The sequence below is a fragment of the Lytechinus variegatus genome, chromosome 19 (genome assembly GCF_018143015.1).
Source record: "Lytechinus variegatus isolate NC3 chromosome 19, Lvar_3.0, whole genome shotgun sequence".
In the NCBI taxonomy this organism is placed as follows: Eukaryota; Metazoa; Echinodermata; class Echinoidea; order Temnopleuroida; family Toxopneustidae; genus Lytechinus; species Lytechinus variegatus.
Window position 1 is genome coordinate 14,304,558 of NC_054758.1, and position 17,890 is coordinate 14,322,447.

At 36.6% G+C, this 17,890-nt stretch overlaps 1 protein-coding gene across 2 annotated transcripts in view; it reads left to right on the forward strand.

Annotated features, from left to right (window-relative positions):
• Positions 1-246: 246 nt before the first annotated feature.
• The window catches only part of LOC121405727 (cryptochrome-1-like), a 31,819-nt gene continuing 14,175 nt past the window's right edge, over positions 247-17,890 (forward strand). The window contains exons 1-8 of one of the 2 annotated variants that reach the window (XM_041596667.1): positions 247-426; positions 6,012-6,168; positions 8,007-8,146; positions 10,271-10,413; positions 12,106-12,281; positions 13,814-13,914; positions 15,174-15,314; positions 16,362-16,529. In XM_041596667.1, the coding sequence (XP_041452601.1) occupies positions 6,039-6,168; positions 8,007-8,146; positions 10,271-10,413; positions 12,106-12,281; positions 13,814-13,914; positions 15,174-15,314; positions 16,362-16,529 (999 nt within the window). In that variant the 5' untranslated portion in view covers positions 247-426; positions 6,012-6,038. Of the gene's footprint in view, positions 427-782; positions 851-6,009; positions 6,169-8,006; positions 8,147-10,270; positions 10,414-12,105; positions 12,282-13,813; positions 13,915-15,173; positions 15,315-16,361; positions 16,530-17,890 lie in introns of those variants that run through there. The other variant, XM_041596668.1, reaches the window with a different exon arrangement.

Consider the following 17,890-nt stretch of genomic DNA (forward strand, 5'->3'; position numbering starts at 1 on the left):
TCACATTATTTGATGTAGGCCTATTCATGTATCTCACCCCAATTCTGCTCCAGGAATCACCAGAATCGTAGAGGAGATAGTTTTGTGATTTCAAATCCCCGGCCCCCATGTGCCCATGGCCTAGTCTACCCCCCCCCCCCCCGCGTATGTGATTTTGTCTTTACATTGAGAGCAAAATTAAAGCTTATTATGGACGGACGCGTCGGACTTGAAAGCAGACTAACTTTACCCATCGAGGATACTCGACTCTCAGCGAAATACTGTTTGCTGTTCATCACCCCTATGTTTATCAAATAAAATTACATTATCTGCATCGAGTGGTGGATAATTTACTGATTGGAAGTTTCAGAGAAAATCTTGAAGTTCTTGGCGTTATACAGTAAGCACCAAGTTACACGAATATCGATCGAAAGCCAAAACAAAAAGGTAAAGACTTTGCTTCTTCGTTATTGTTCAAATGTTGGGGCCCTGGCCTGGCCCTAGCGGGCGCGGGCTGGGTGGTAACCCAGGGAGGTCCGGCCCGCTTCGGGCCGGAGCCCAGGTCAGGTGTCATCCGTGTAATAACTAGACAGACATACTTTAAAATGGGGTAGATTTGGGTCGCTATAGCATTAGAGATTTGGGTCGCTATAGCATTAGCACTCGAAATAAAATGGGAAAAATGAAAAAAACTTGAATGCAGAGGCACAAACCAGATCGGTATCGATCTGTCAATTGGTTTTCAATTTTCAAGAAGGAGAATTCGAAGAAACAACAGAACAAGACAAATCAGAGGTTTTTTTTTGAGGGTCTAGTTTGGACCTCCGATGTCAGGATCCTCTGTTACGATAGACCTTCATCCATATAATCGAGTAAGTGCATAATTTATATTTCCCCTTTTATTCTTCTGGAACGGTAAAGTCCACTGTCTGGTGTATTTGTCGTACTGGTACTCACTCATTCAATGATCAGGTTATATTATAACCTTGTTCTCGGTTATATATCCATGTGTGGCAAAATAAGGGTGGCAATGTTTGGCTTATTTTCTCTTTTTCTTTGGGGCAAATGCTTGATTTTTTTACACTGACAGTTTTCATTACACCAATTATTTGTACTTGGCTCTTATTTCAATTTGATTCTTTAAATCATTTTTTTCTTAATTAAAAATAGATATCAAAAAATGAAATTTTTCTTGCCATATTACTTTCCCCCAATAGAGGGCGTACACAAAAATATGCCCAAAATTCAAGTTTTTGAGCGCTCTGGTGAATACAAAAATTATTCCCAAGTTACTAATGAAAAATAAATTGCACCTGTATGAAAATTAGTAATTTTGGTCTCAAAAGTGATATTTTAATGATTTTTTGAAGTGTGTGCTCTGTACAACATTGGCATACCATAGTCCTGATTCACCACAGGCAGGGTGGTAGCAGTGAACAAGTGCTGGTACTGGTGAAGTGCACTTGTTCACTGCTACCACCCTGCCTGTGGGGAATCTACACTACAGGTAGGACTATGGTATGCCAATGTTGTGCAGAGCACACACTTTGAAAAATCATTAAAATATCACTTTTCTAACCAAAATTACTAATTTTCATACAGTTGCAATTTATTATTCATTAGTAATTTGGGAATAATTTTTGTATTCACCAGAGCGCTCAAGAACTTGAATTTTGGACATATTTTTTTGTACGCCCTCTATTGGTGGAAAGTAATATGGCAAGAAAATTTTCATTTTTTTATTTCTATTTTTAATTAAGAAAAAGATAATTAAAAAAATCAAATTTAAATAAGAGTAAAATTGTATGAATAATAGGTGTAATGGAAACTGTCAGGGTAAAAAAATCAAGCATTTGCCCAAAGAAAAAGAGAAAATAAGCCAAACATTGCCACCCTTAATTTGCCACACATGGAGATATAAGTGAGAACAAGGTTATATCATAACCTTGTTCATTGAATGAGTGGTGAAGTGCAGCGTGCAAGTGTATGTACATTATCGGATGAAAAATTACTTACAGTTACAGCTTGCAAGTAAAAACAACCACCATTATGAACGGAGCTGGGTCTTTTGTACGTCTTGTTTAAAGATGTGTAGAGTGGTAAAGTGAGTGATTTGTATTACCGAACGCACGCATCATATGCGTCAGAAAATAATCAAATACGCTCAACAAACCTTTGCGACATTCTTCCAATGCAAAGGGAACTTGAATAGCAAAATGATCAAAAACACAATTTCAAAGTCTTTTTATCCTCAAAAGAATAATATATGGTCAAAATAGCACATCAGTGACTTTGTTCTTTTCCCATAGAAAACACACGTTCGGTAATACCATACCTTTTCAAGTGACCAAAATATTTCACTTGCGAAGAAATGTCTGATTGGAAGCTGATGTCGTAAAAATGAAAAACAATTTTGGCAAAATTGCTGCATATTTATATTTTGTAGGTATTTGTGTATTTATGGTTAAAGTTTGGTGAATTTTATTGGAATAATGTGTTTGATATGATCAAATTCATGAAAAGTGTTCAGTAATACGATCCTCTACCATACAATTAACTGTGCTTTGGGGGGAGGGAGTTCCAAAGACTTTATCGAATCTGGCAAGGAGCTCATCTGGTAGACAAGTGTTCTGGCAAAGGGAACAAAGATCTTCTGAGAATGACCTCTATGCATGGATGTGGATGGAAATCATGGAATGAGGAAAGTAGGTGGGATGTCAATTATTTTGGATGCTATTGCGACCCATTCTACCCCATTTTTTGAGAGCATCCCAGCTCTGCCTATTACACGGATGACAAATGAATTCATTCAATTCATTGGCCTAGCTATAGGAATCAGATGCAAATAAAAACGGGTCATCATTCTTCCCTGAAAAAAACCCCCATCAGATACACCTGATCTGATCAGGATTTTGGGAATTGTTGGTTTTGAAGTTATCCTCTAATTTGGTGCATTATGCCTATTAAGCATTTTACATGTCGATTTCTTTCCTTAAAATTCTTGAGCAGCTACATGTAATTACCATGTCTTGATTGGTGGACATGAAAGCAGAAATTTGTCGCTTCATTACATCTCTCTCTCTTTGTGATCCAAGGTTTTTTGGTTGGGTTTTATTTTTACGGTCTTGGTTTGGACACCACTATCTACATGCACACAAGACTGTACATATATACATGCATACATACATACTGTAGTCATTAATTCATTCAGTCTCAACTTCAATGTATACACCTAAGAAAATATTCCAATTTGTGCTTTCAAAACAAGATTGCAATCTTTGATAGTAGCTTTGTCCCACATTTCAATATCTTTCCTCATGGGTTTTGAAGATTTAAGTTTCTGTTGATACTTGGGCAGAAGATGAGCAAGATTACGATCAGAGTTTCCTATCATGCCAATTTCAACCATGTAATTTTAGACCGTATTATCTGTGCATATGTATACACACAATATAATGTATTAGTGTGTAGTCTAAGCATCGCACTGCGCACTACTATTTTCGTGTCAGTTTCAATGGCAAATATATGCGCATTCTTTTTATTTATTATTTGTTTTTTAAGTTTTAGTATTTTACTTTTTGGTTACTATTATAATTATTATCATTATTACTATTACTACTACTACTGCTGCTACTATTGTCATTATCATTATTGTTAGTAGTAGTACTATTGGTAAATTTTTATAGTTTTTTTGTATTCATATCAATTCAATAAATGCAAAGTGTAGTAGTAGCAGCAGTTGTAGGTTTTAGGCCTGTATTTGTTGAATACACTTCCAGTCTTAATTCTTTCACTACCTGTTTCAACCAGAGAACAAAAGATTCTGTCTTCTGAAATTGAATATTATTTTTGTCTCGCTTGCATAGCAGAGCATGACTATTGGTGCTGCTTTTTTATAACAGTGGAGGTGATGGCAGCAATGTCTACATTGAAATCTTTAAAAGATTAAAAGTCATCATATTAAATTTAGGAGGATTTTAAAGGTCAAGTCCACCTTACAAAAATGTTGATTTGAAGCAATTGAGAAAAATCAGACAAGCATAATGCTGAAAATTTCATCAAAATCTGATGTAAGATAAGAATAGTTAATATATGCACAATTGATTCACATTATGCAAATTTGAGAATTGAAAAAGTCCCTCACTCACTTTTTTTATAGTTTGAATTGTACAATATTTCAATTTTTACAGATTTGATAATGAGGACCAACTTGGTTGAACCATAAAATGTTGAACAATGGTAATTCCACATGTTCAGGGAGAAATAAAACTTGGTTTCACAGGACAATGAGTTAAAAATTAGAATATTTCAACAAATGCAAAAAAATAGTGAGTGGGTGATGTCATCAGGTCCCTCATTTGCATAGCATGTGCATAGCTATTTCGTGCAATGTAGCGAAACTTAACAATGTAATTTCTTTCTTTCTTAACATCTTATTTTGATGAAACTCTTGATATACTTATTGTTCTCTTTTTATTCAAACCAACTATTAGTTGCAGGGTGGACCTTGTCCTTTAAATTGTGTTTGTAATTTGAAAGTAATGGATCTAAATATACAGTGCGTCCCAGAAAAAACGAAACCGAGATTTAGCGATCATTTATCATAACTTAATCATAAATAAAATAGACAAATGACCTACCAATTTAAAGCTTAGAATCTCCTCTTTCATCTGATATTACTGAGATTATTTTTCATTCACGCATGAGTGAGCAAATACAATTTGAAGAAAGGATATCAAAAACTCATTTGGCGGGGGGTAATCTGGGTTTCAAAAGAAAACCACATTTTTGAAAAGTTCAATATCTGCTCTTTAATTTGGTACCTCAATTACAGAAAATGGTCAAGAAATAAAAAAGTTCTGGTCATTTGAAATAAGGCTTGTATTTCCATAATTTCATGAGATAAACGTGTTTTCACCGGTACCCACAGAAGCTTTCGCATGGTGAACAAAAGATTTAATGCATGGCTGACCGTCAACAAAACGGAGTGTTGAGTGAGTTTGAAAGCCAGCATGGAGAACCTCTTCATTTTATGAAATTATTGAAATTCAAGCCTTATTTCAAATGACCAGAACTTTGTTATTTCTTGACCATTTTCTGTAATTTAGGTATCAAATTAAAGAGGAGATATTGAACTTTTCAAAAATGTGGTTTTCTTTTTGAAACCCAGATAACCCCCGCCAAATGAGTTTTTGGTATCCTTTCTTCAAATTGTTTTTGCTCACTCATGCGTGAATAAGAAATAACCTAAGTAATATCAGATGAAAGAGGAGATTCTAAGCTTTAAATTGGTAGGTCATTTGTCTATTCTATTTATGATTAAGTTATGATAAATGATCGCTAAATCTCGGTTTCGTTTATTCTGGGACGCACTGTATATTACATGAAACTTTGACTTGAGGGTAATCAGGGGAGCATTGCCGTTTCATGAAAGAACTTGTCAGACATTATTTTTCTGACAAGTGCCATTTTATCCAACGGTTACCATAGTAACAGCGCTTCGCAGCCAATCAAAATCAAGGGAAGTTGTCAGATCTGACAACTTGTCCGACAAAAATTTTGATGAATGAAACGCTCTCCATCACTTATCATTTTGTGCGAGTTTTAGGCAACATGATCAAGGTCAAAGGTCATTTCAGGTCAATGAATTTGTTTTTTATTATCATGAATGGTGTTTTTTAATGAATAGTTTACTCATATTTAAGTGAGTTATTTTCAAAGTCAGTGGTAATTGCCTATTATGTACATGTATTATGCAAATGAGACTGCCAGAGGCGTTCCTCTAATGTGATTATATTCCCATAAGTGTTCTATTAGTACATGTTTACAGTATTGTTTTTATTTTCAGTCATATTATAATAATCGCCATCATCATCGTCATCATCACCATCTTCAAATATATCAAGGTGTCAATTAGGGTCTGATCCTGTAGACTACATGCCTCAGTTGATGCCAAGTCGCGTGTGCCACCATTCTCTAGATCTACATGTTCATGATTATTCATTGCTTTCTCTCCGTTCCTCTCTGATCAGATTTAACTAATCCTTGCGATCGTCAAGATGCCCGGAGGAGCATGCATCCACTGGTTCCGCCATGGATTACGTCTCCATGACAACCCGGCTCTGCTAGAGGGCATGACCCTAGGGACGGAGTTCTATCCCATCTTCATTTTCGACAACGAAGTGGCAGGTATGTCGGTGCATCATACAAGGGACGATGCAAACATGTTTATTTCTACTCGAATACATACATGTACACACTTCTACACGTATTATTCAAGGTCTATTAACAATACATGTACATGTACACCGTTTCTCAGATTTGATTGTGTCTGTACATGTATTGTAAAACTTTTGTGAAATTTTTGTTGTTTTGCAAGAAATGTATGCATTCAGTTATTTTTACATGCATTTCCCTTTATAGATTTCCGGCAATATTTCTGTAAATTCTTGAAAACCCAGACATTTTCTTCAATAGAACTTTTTCTTTTCTTTGCTTTGGTATCCTTTATGTAGTGCGTCACAGAATTACATGTACATGTACAGTGCTCGACCAACAGTAACTACCAGTATATTTTCATTCTGGGTGCGCAGTTGTACAGCAATATAATTCATGTACATAAATACATGAATGACATAATACAATATTTGTTGAATGCTGACAAACAAAGAAAATTCAGCATGTATACCACCTTGATCACGATAAAAATATGTTTTATAAAGGTGTTATAAAGTTTTTAATAATTTTGTGATTGACGGAAACACATTTGGCATGCAAATTATGTTTTAAAATATTTAATTTTAATTTTCACTAAATGTTGATATGACTATGTTAATATTGTTTTTAAGATTGAAATTATTGTAAATTAAAAATATATTAAGCAATTTTTACCAATCTCACGAAGTAACAATGACGTTATTATAAGCATAGGCGGCGGAGCAGAGGATTATCTTTTGTGTTTGGGGGGACGCAACAATAGCCGTCCCCCCCCAAACACAAAAGATATTCTTCTGCTCCGCCGCCAATGATTATAAGGGCACAATTTGTGCGCTTTTGTAATCATGAAATGCTACACATTGTAATTATGATTGAACTACCGCTGAATATAAAGTTAGCTTGAATATTTTACTAAATCAGTGGCCAGTATTCTGAAACCTTGGCTCCATAACACAAAGATTTATAGCGATCAATCGCTAATTGAACTGACCAATCAATATCAATGTTACACGTGCATTAGGTCTTAAATACTGACCAGGGACCAATCAGTGCGGTTCTTTCATATTTGCAATTCATCGCAAGCCTTTGTGTTACAGAGCCCTGATTTAACTTTTCTAGGCCATGGTCTATTATTACATGTACATGTATACTCTGTGCTAAAATTTGTGATGCTGAAAATGTAAAGATTTTGTTTACATTGCATGTTTCTTAAAATGTTCACTGTGATCATCTACATGTATCATAATAGTAATAATAAAAAATATGGACATTTTGTATACCCGGTAGTTCAGTTTACTTTCTCTACTGCGCTTGACACTTGGTATCATGTTTACTACCCCGGCTGTAGCCGAGTCGCCATGTAGGCACTCAAGCATTCAAGGCATTTCTTCCTACCAGGTACATGTACCCATTAACCTCACCTGGGTTGAGTGCAGCACAATGTGTTTTAAAATGTCTTGCTGAAGGAAAATGCGCTGTGGCTGGGAATCAAACCCATGTCCCTCAGATTGAAAGACAAGAGTTTTAACTAAAAGTCAACTAATAGATCACGATGTGCCTGCTCTTTCATCATGCTTTAATGGCGAAGAAAACCAATTCAGTTCCCAGAGGGTTGGGAACGATCTGGTTTGCAGATAAGCTGATAAAATTGAACCTGTTAATCAAACTTGCACTGTTTATATAGATTTGTGTCACAATTGGCTATGCATCTACATGTAGTTCCAGAGCTTGAATTACACGTAATCCCGAGTTCAGAATACAGGCCAATACTCACTAACTCAATGGAACATCCATCTTTTTCCTACATGTAGGTACAAGCACATCTGGGTTCAACCGATGGCGTTTTCTTCACGATTGCCTGGCGGATATTGATGAGCAGTTGAAGGCAGGCGGAGGGCGACTGTTTGTGTTTCAAGGAGACCCTTGTCACGTCTTCAAAGAAATGTTCCTTGTGAGTTTCAGTTGTAATATTAACTAGATTTTAATTCGTCATGCGGACGAATTAGGTGGTCTGTCTTTATTCTCGCCATCATGATCACTATTACCATGTTCATGCAGATCAATATGATCATCATGATGACAATTGAATGTTCATTATTAACAGAATACCTGTGAAAGACAGGAGATGTAAAAGCACTGTGAAAGGGGTCTCTTTGATATATGAAAATACATGTGATATGAAAAAATAATTATAATCTGTTTCATCTTGCTAAATTTTAACTTTCATACCTTTAAATTATCATAAAGGATCATGTACGAGGTTGTAAAAAGAAAAAAAAAATGAAAAAAAAATCATCTTGTTCACCTCAAGACTCGAACCTGCGCCCTCGAGGACGCTACTCAAGTGCGTTATCCATTGAGCCACGATATTCCCCATTGCTATTATACGTTCCCATAGAGATTACACGTAAGGAAATTTGAGAATTACAAATCCAATTTTGCAAGCGAAAAACGGGCATGATCCCGGCATCTGATCAAAAAATGGAGGGCACACTTCGGAAAGCTCAGAATCTTAGCTATAACATACTGAAAGCTCAGGGAAAACTGACCAGAAACAATGGGGATATGGCTCACGAAATAGAGGAATGTAGAACTTAGTTTTGACAAAAAGGTCATTTCCCATAGACATTACACACAAAATAAGGAAAAATGACATGCCTCTTTTCATCGCTGTTTTACGCAATGATGCATTTCTCAAAACGAAAATTCATGTTAACTGAGGAGAAAGAGTACATTCTAAATTACTAATCATCGAAATCAGGGCGAAAAACAATAAATATTTACGGAGTTATGATCAAATTTGCATAAATTGATGACGTCATTTTTGAAAAAAATGAAATTTTCAGTTTTGGCGCAATTTTGATGACGTCATGATCAAATTGAGGGACAATGGTGACATGAAATGAAATCTACAACTAATACTCTATCGATATATGAAAAAAAAATTGGGGTCAACGGACTATTTAAAGAGCTACAGTGAATTATCAATAGTATGTTTTTGCCCATATACATGTATGGCCTGTAGTGAGAGGTCGCGCGCCCACCTGCTGCAAACTTTAACGGGTGTTAATTTCGTTATTAATGGTCGTAGAAGTTGATCAAGGTATCAAATTGCTCAGAATTATATTATCAATGCAGTGATATAAAAAAAAACTGTGTTTCTGCGTTGCGTTAGGGCGTTACGCACGGAAACGTGCGTAATTTCTTGAAATGCTTAACATGACTTGAAACGTACCCAAAATTTTTATAGGCCATTTGGAGAATTTTTCTACCTTTGACGCTTGCGTACGCGCGCGTAATGACTTTGATGACATTGACAGTTGACCTTTGACCTGAAGTTAATGTCATGTAAATATTGTTAATTTTTGATAATTGATAATGAAGATATGATCAAATGAAGAATTTTACAAAATGGCGCGTAGATGAAGTCATCATGACCATATGACCTTGAAAAGCTTAGTATGCCGTCTCTATGATAGACTTTATATATGACAAAAAAATCAGCCAAATTGATTCAGCCAATTCAGAGAAAAGTTGGCGACAAACATAGGTGCTAAAATGAATAACAAAGAAAGAAAATTCTGACGAAATTAAGAGGTGATCTGTCACAGACAGACCACCTAATGATATAGAGTGCGCCTTTTATGTCATTTCATATTCAAAGGTGCAGAGGTAATTATAGCACAGATGGGGGGGGGTATTATTTGAAATGACTCTATACACGTGGTATAGTGAATACATCCAGTTTACCTCGTCACCTCAAGAGGCTTTTTTTCCAAATCTGGAATCACTGTGATACAAGAAACCAATATTGATACTTCTTGATAAGCAGGATTTTTATATTTCAAACAAATTTGAGGTTTCCTTCGGATAAGAAACAATAACTTGATTCTGTGTTTGCTATACTGCTAGCACATATTTATATGTACAAGTCTGTAATCTGCATGTATTAAAGCATCAAACCTTGCTTGAGCAAGATATCGGCAACACATACAACTCAAATGCAAGTTTTATGCAACCTACAACCTATTTATATTTAAGCATCAATACTCTTCTTTTTGTTTTGGTATTATAGGAATGGGGTGTCCGCTATTTGACCTTTGAGAGTGACCCGGAACCCATATGGACGGAGCGAGATTGTAAGGTCAAGGCACTTTGCAAGGAGATGAACGTTGAGTGCATCGAGAGGGTCTCTCACACTCTTTGGAATCCTGATCAGTAAGTTCATACTACAAAAATATACCGTATAAGCTGAAATTTTTGAGGGGATATGTTAGTTGATTTTGGTGATTTGTGCATTTCAACAATTTCCACCTTTGGAATCCTCCCATTTTAAAATTCTTCACTTGCATGATGATGCCACAGGGTTTACATGTAAGTTTGCTTGCAAAATTTGATCAGCATTTTTGGTCAGAACAAAAAAGGCTATGTTTAAATTTTGTACACAATAATCTTATTGGGTGGAATTCCGATAGCCATGGTACATGGCCGTCACATCGATCCATGCAAGCCTTGCGGGTAATTATCTTTGCTACCGAAGGTTGCCTGCATTGACAGTATCTCGCACATATATCTCACAGGCAGTTGCCCGCAGAAGCGCACGCAAGTCTGATTTGCACGTAGAAAAGTTTGAACACGCTTTTTTGCTGGTTGAGTTGCGGGGCAATCATCAGCAACTCACTCCTAAGGCTTGCACGGAACAATGTGACAGGGCTTTAGTTGGGTTAAAACATAGACCAATTTTATGGAATGCAATTTGGCAATTCACTTACCTATTAAAAAATAATTCCTTTCTTGTTCCAAAGAGTTGTCTAAAATTTAGTTATATGTAGTCGTTAAATGGATGAATAAGGACGTACAATTTATCATTAAATGAATTTTAATGAATTAATTGATCGATTTTAATTGCCACGAATGCATGTATATGACAATTATTGCAGAGCCCAGCATTCCATGGAAATGTGGTTTCACAGAGGTTAAACTGAGGCTAAAAATCACTCTTACATTCTCAATTGAATGCCAAGATACCTTGAAAGTCGATATGTTATGTTTCCTGCCGTGCCAGCATATAACTTTTTAAGAAACATAAATTTGTGTATCGTAAAATAGGCTTAAAAACAGACATTCTGCCGCTTTACGACATGCACTCATCGGAGTAAAATCGCATGAATGACTAAAACGCTAGGGCAAAACAATATATGATAGAACCGAAACTAGACAATGGATGCTAAATGGCAAGTCATGATTGACTGTCAAGGTGAACAAGTTAGGCTTACTACCAGCCGTAACAACTTTTTTAAATCAACTAGGCAAGACAACATACAATATTTTGCCATGTCGACACGTTAATGCTGTAAAGTTGGTATTACAAGATGGAATATCTCGCCATTTCATTAGATGGCTTCTGAATGCATGTTATAACTTGAACTAGTACCCTCTTCCTTTGCGCGTTTACTTCATACTTGTTATACATCACCTGTGAAACATTTTCTTAATTATTTTAGTCCACATGCAGATATGTTCTTCGCATTGACTCTCCTTGTAATTCTTCGTACATTACTCATTTCATGCATCATGTTATTGTTTATTTCACATTTTTCTTGTCTCTTTTGGTCACTATTATTATTTTAGTTACGTCATTTAATATTAATGAATAATTTGTTTTGAAGGGGTCCACGATTTACAAGCGCAGCTTCACAGTGGACCTATCCATTTCCAGCATGTTATTTTTCAGCCACAAATATTCCATAATCCATATCAAGTTTCATATGTATAATTTAGATGAATATATATATTGTGTTATACATGAATGTTTCTTTATTACAATTATTATAACTGTATTGAAGATGGATTTTGTCTACTGTTTTGTTGGAAATGAGAAAAAATAAAACTTAAACTTCTTATTTTCAGCATCATTGAGAAGAATGGAGGGACACCCCCGATCACGTATTCCATGTTCATGGAGTGCGTGACGGAGATCGGGCACCCGCCACGCCCCATGCCGGACCCAATTTTCACCAAAGTCAAAATGAATGTTCTGGCAGACTTCGAAGAGCGCTTTAGCCTTCCAAGTCTTGAAGCACTGGGTGAGCACTAGGTTTCTTTGGTATTGATGATGGTGATGCTGATAGTAGATGATATAGATGGTTATGATGGTGATGATGTTGTTGATGGTGATGATGTTGATGGTAGTGATGATGATGATGGTGTTGATGATGTTGATGATGGTGTTGATGATGTTGATGGTGATGTTGATGATGTTGATGTTGTTGATGTTGATGATGATGATGTTGATGTTGATGGTGATGATGATGATGATGATGATGATGATGTTGATATTGATTGTGATGTTGATTGTGATGATGTTGATGGTGATGTTGATGATGATGATGTTGATGATGGTGATGATGATGTTGATGGTGATGATGGTGATAATAATGTTGATGATGGTGATGATGATGATGACATGTATGTTCATGGTGATGATGTTGATGAGAATGAAGTTGATGGTGATGACGACGATGATGATGGTGATGATGATAATGGTAATAAAGGTGGTGAAGATCATGATATTGGCGATAAGGATGATTCTGATTCATTGATTCATGGGGGTGGGGGGCTCCTGACAAGTGAATATCATGTAGGACCAAGAAAATGGGTAAAAAGGGTATCTATTTTAAGGTACAGCAGGTTACGTGCTTTGCGTAATAAGGGTGTCAGTAACATTATACATATATACATACACATGAGGTTTACATCAAAGTTGCATGTAGATCGAAACCATCTTATTGTGCATGCATTGCAACATGCATGATGCCTATTTGCGTGCTTTAGATTTGTTTGACCCTCGCGGACTGATCGGACATACCGTATGGGCACTAGTATTACAGCATAATTCAAAGATTTTGACAAATTCCCCCTAATATTTAGAAATAGGGAATTTATCTTAATTTCATACCTTTGTTATTTCAAGGGTAATCTGTTGTCGGTATTTTCTTTATCAATCTGTCGAGTGTTTGCACGGAGGATCGAATTATGCGGCGATGACCTATTGCACTAGTATTCAACCTAGTGATGATAGCGAATCTCAAAATGGTTTAGTTTACTAAACTAGATCTAGATATGTAAGTCTCTGGCTTTGATTAATTCCCTGTTTGGTCTCATCTCAAATGGTCTAGTCCATAGTCAGATGGGACAAGGGCAGATTGAGAGACAGGGCCATCTTTCATCGCTAGGTTGAATACGAGTGCCGAGGGTTGAATGACTACTGCAAAAAAAACGTCGCCCGCGCGCTAAGTCGACGGGCTGAAGAAAAAATAACGCAAAAAGAATAACCAGCATTTGCTCTTGGAAATAAGACAGGTCTGAAATTCCATATTTCTATATATTTGAGGAAACTCTCCAAACGGTTTGAATACTAGTGCCCTTATGGTACCACGTTTGGATAGGTCTGTGAAATATATTGTAGTTTTTCTCCTATTTTTGATTCCTTTGGAGCTTCTCGCAGCCCACCTTTTGAGAAGCGCTGCTTTAGACAGTTGGATTTTAATTGTTGTCCAAGTGCATCAGTTTAATATCTTTATCTTCAATCTCTTTGTAATCCTAACTACATGTACAGGAGTGAGATTAGAATGCCCGGAGCAGGAGAAAAAGGTGTGGAAAGGGGGCGAGACCCGCGCCCTGGAACTCTTCCGGGTTAGAATTCTACATGAAGAAGAAGTAAGCATGAAATTTTGATTGGTTTGATTTTGATTTATTGATGAATAGATAAAAAGTCAATGCCTGCTAGTGATTAGCAGAAATACAAAAATACCCAGAGGTAGCAAGATGTACAAATTAAACAATAATTATGAAAAAAAATGTTATATCCAGTTTATCAGCATAATGGTATTGTAGTTCAAATATTAATTGATTGATTATTGAACTCGTTTGTGACATTTTAATTAAGAAAATTTGAAGAACTTTCAGCATCTCCAAGTAAGATGAGAATCTAAACTCAAAAGGCCATAAACTGAACTTAGGTTTAATGTAAAATCTAACGTTGTGCAAAGGCTGTATCCGGACATGACAATTTTTCTTATCCAAATACATGTATACTGCGGCCTTTATGTGGGTAAATACAGTACTCATGTCATTATAAATAGATGTACATGTACATGAATTTTAGTGTAAATAAACCTATTCTTTTGGAGTGTCTTAAGGCCACCGCACACCTTACGACCCGACTGGTCGCCGACTGGCTTGCGACTGAGTGAGGGGAGATGAGTCGCAAGGCAGTCATAAGCCTCTAAACCTTGCGATCCGATCTGCGACTCACGCATGCGCTTTTTGGCATAGCATCTGAGAAATTGCGCTTACTACTGCGTATGCGCGTTGTTTATCATAATATGCATTATGCAACTCTGCTGTCTGATTGGCTGGAGGTTGGATTGAGCTTGCGATCCAGTCATAAGGATTTGACATGTCAAATTCTTCCGATTTTCCTTGCGACTTGTCTCTGACCGGTCTGTGACTGTGAAGCTGACAAGCGCTATGACGTCACATCTCCCCTCACCCAGTCGCAAGCCAGTCGACGACCAGTCGGGTCGTAAGGTGTGCGGTGGCCTTTATTGTCTTCATGGGTGTATATTGTCTTCTATTTGTTATTGTGATATGTATGCCTGATCTCTGTAGAGTTATACGTGTAGGATGTCCACCCCTTAGGCAACTACAATGTACAAAGTCATGTACAAGAATTGAATGTGCACTGTATGAGGTTAATTTTAGTCTGAATGTCCATATCCTCTTGGATGTGTCTTATAGGCCTTCAAGGGCGGTTACTGCCTTCAAGACTGTGATACATAAATGCCTGATCTTTGTAGAGTTATACATGTAGGATGTCCACCCCTTTATGTACAAAGTCATGTACCTGTACTGAATGTATTCTTTGAGATTAATTTTAGTCTAAATGTTCATAATCTCTTGCATGTGTCCTTTAGGCCTTCAAGGGCGGTTACTGCCTTCCGAACCAGTACATGCCTGATCTTTTGGGTACCCCCAAGAGCCTGAGTGCCTACCTGCGGTTTGGCTGCTTGTCAGTGAGGAAGTTTTACTGGAAGATACATGACACATACTCAGAAGTAAGTCTGTCACAGACGTTTCATGGGGGGGGGGATTCCATAATGAGCATCCGACATAAACAAAAACCCTTTTTCCCCCACATTGTTTTCCCATTTTGGAAAGCCTCGGTGATGTATAGGTGTTGATGAGAGCAGTGTCGTACATGTACTTTGGGAGCAGAGCCATGAACTGAGTGATATATCAGCAAAAGAATTTTGAATTTGACATGCTCACTCATATGTAAACAGATGTTTTAAAACTTTGTTATGAAACACTTTTTCAAAAAACTTTGTCAATTTTTATTTCTAAAGTCATATGCTAAGAAATTGATACTGGGGGCCGTTTCATAAAGCTGTTCGTAAGTTAAGAGCGACTTTACGAACGACTGATGAACTTTTTTACGCGCTAAACCATCACCAATGGTGTATAGCATTTACCAAAAGAAAGGATCACCAGTAGTTCTTAAAGTCGCTCTTAACTTACGAACAGCTTTATGAAACACCCACCTGATTATAGTGCTTAATTTGTTATAAGCTTCAGAAATGCTTCCATGTGATTGGGTGAAATCAAACTTGTTGATAATCATAAATTGTAATTGAAACAGTGATTGACTAGACCTGAGGGGTATTTTATTAAAGAACAGCGAATTTCACTGACAAATGTTATAAGCTACTAAAATCCATGTATCTGATTGGCCTATACGTCACTAATTCAAAATCTCGATATCCTCTAGTCAATTTAATCCAATCCAATTAACTTACATCATAAATCCTTCCAATCCGCTTTCTCGTCTACATGTACTATATCTTAAGCAAAATTTGAAACCTCTGCAGTTACTTATATTTGAAAATATTCTGTTGATTCATATTAACCCCCAAAGTATTAATGATAGTAGATTTTTTATGCTTTGTGTATTTTTATAATTCTATTTTGATACTGATATGTTTAATGCTGTTTTTTATGTAAAAGTTCTGTACAATTCAGCTCTTGCTGCGAACAGTCTTTGAATAAAATACCATTATTATTATTATTATATAGTAAATTTACGATGCTTGTATTCCTTGCAGCTGAAGAACGAGGTATCGCCGTCCCACCTGACAGCCCAAGTGATCTGGAGGGAATACTTCTACACCATGTCGGTCGGGAATATACACTTCAACAAGATGAAAGAGAACCCCATCTGTCTCAATATTGAGTGGAAGAAGGATGACGAGAAACTGGAGGCGTGGACGGAGGTGAGTCTGGAGCCGGGATGATGCAATTTCTTTGTTCACACTGTTATTAGAGGGGAGGGGGAAAACATTGAACTTAGGTTTTATGAACTGGAATTCTCATATTATTTGTAAAAAAAATCATAAGTACATGTAGATCTTTCAGAGTATGAAAACTAATGAAAGGAAGAAAGGAATAAATTTCATGACCGTCCGTTTGCCCAATTCTCAATTTTAAGGATGAAAATGTGGACTTTGGGGGGGAGGTTACGTATGATTGATTATAGAAAATGCAAAGCCGATATATGCTGATTGTGTATGTTTATTCTTATAAATCTTGTGCAATATTTAAATGATCATTAGGGGAAGGTGGGGTAAGTTGAGCATAGGGGCAAGTTGAGCCACCAGCCCCAGGCCAATAATGAATGAGTCAGACATTGTGGTGGTGTCATGTATTGATGACTCATAGCATAACCCCTAACCCCACCACATTGTTTTCCACTTTGAAACAAAAAGGAGTTTTTTAGAGGGAAAAGTATGAATTTCAGCCAAAAAAGTAAAAAGAGTGTGAAATAGATAGTGCTTTATTCACACACACGTCTTTAAGTATAGTAAAGACATGATAACAACATTGTTAGTCCAGGTATGGATCTTCATTCTTGTCATAGTCTTTTATATGATGGATGCATAATGTGTGGACACAAAATTATCGCACTAAGTTCGGACTGGGGTAAGTTGAGCCAAACAGCATGGGCAAGTTGAGCCATGGTAATTCTTATGGTAATGTATCTTAAAAAACAAACAAACCATAAAAATCGATTGAAATGCAGGCTGAAAGGAGCAAATTTACATGACTGTTTTTTTTCCTTTTAAAGGATGTAAGTATTTATAGAGAATTAGCAAGTGAAAAGACTTTAAACAAAAAATTGACATGCTGGTTCCCCCCCCCCCCCCTTACATTTTGTATGTCGTTTTTGTGGCTCAACTTACCCCAGACGGTGGCACAACTTACCCCATATTTGGGGCAATTTGAGCCATTTGACATCGTTTTTTTTCAAATGTCACGATGACTTTCAGTGTGGGGTTAGAAAGTTATATGTATGTGAAAAACATTTCCCAAGAATCAAATTTAAAGGCAAGGTACTTATTTCTACAATATTACTAGTCTTCTAACATGCAAAATGCAAAAAGTGTCACAACTTACCCCGCCTTCCCCTTCATATTGAGACCGCAGAACAGTTTTGAAGGTGGGGTGGGGGGCAAAATAAATGCAAATGAATGAATGAACAAATAAATTGAAAAAAAATGATAAATGAAAATTAAATAAAGCAAAATCATTTTATGAAGTGGCTTCCTGATTGCTACTTAAGGTAGCCATAAATCCT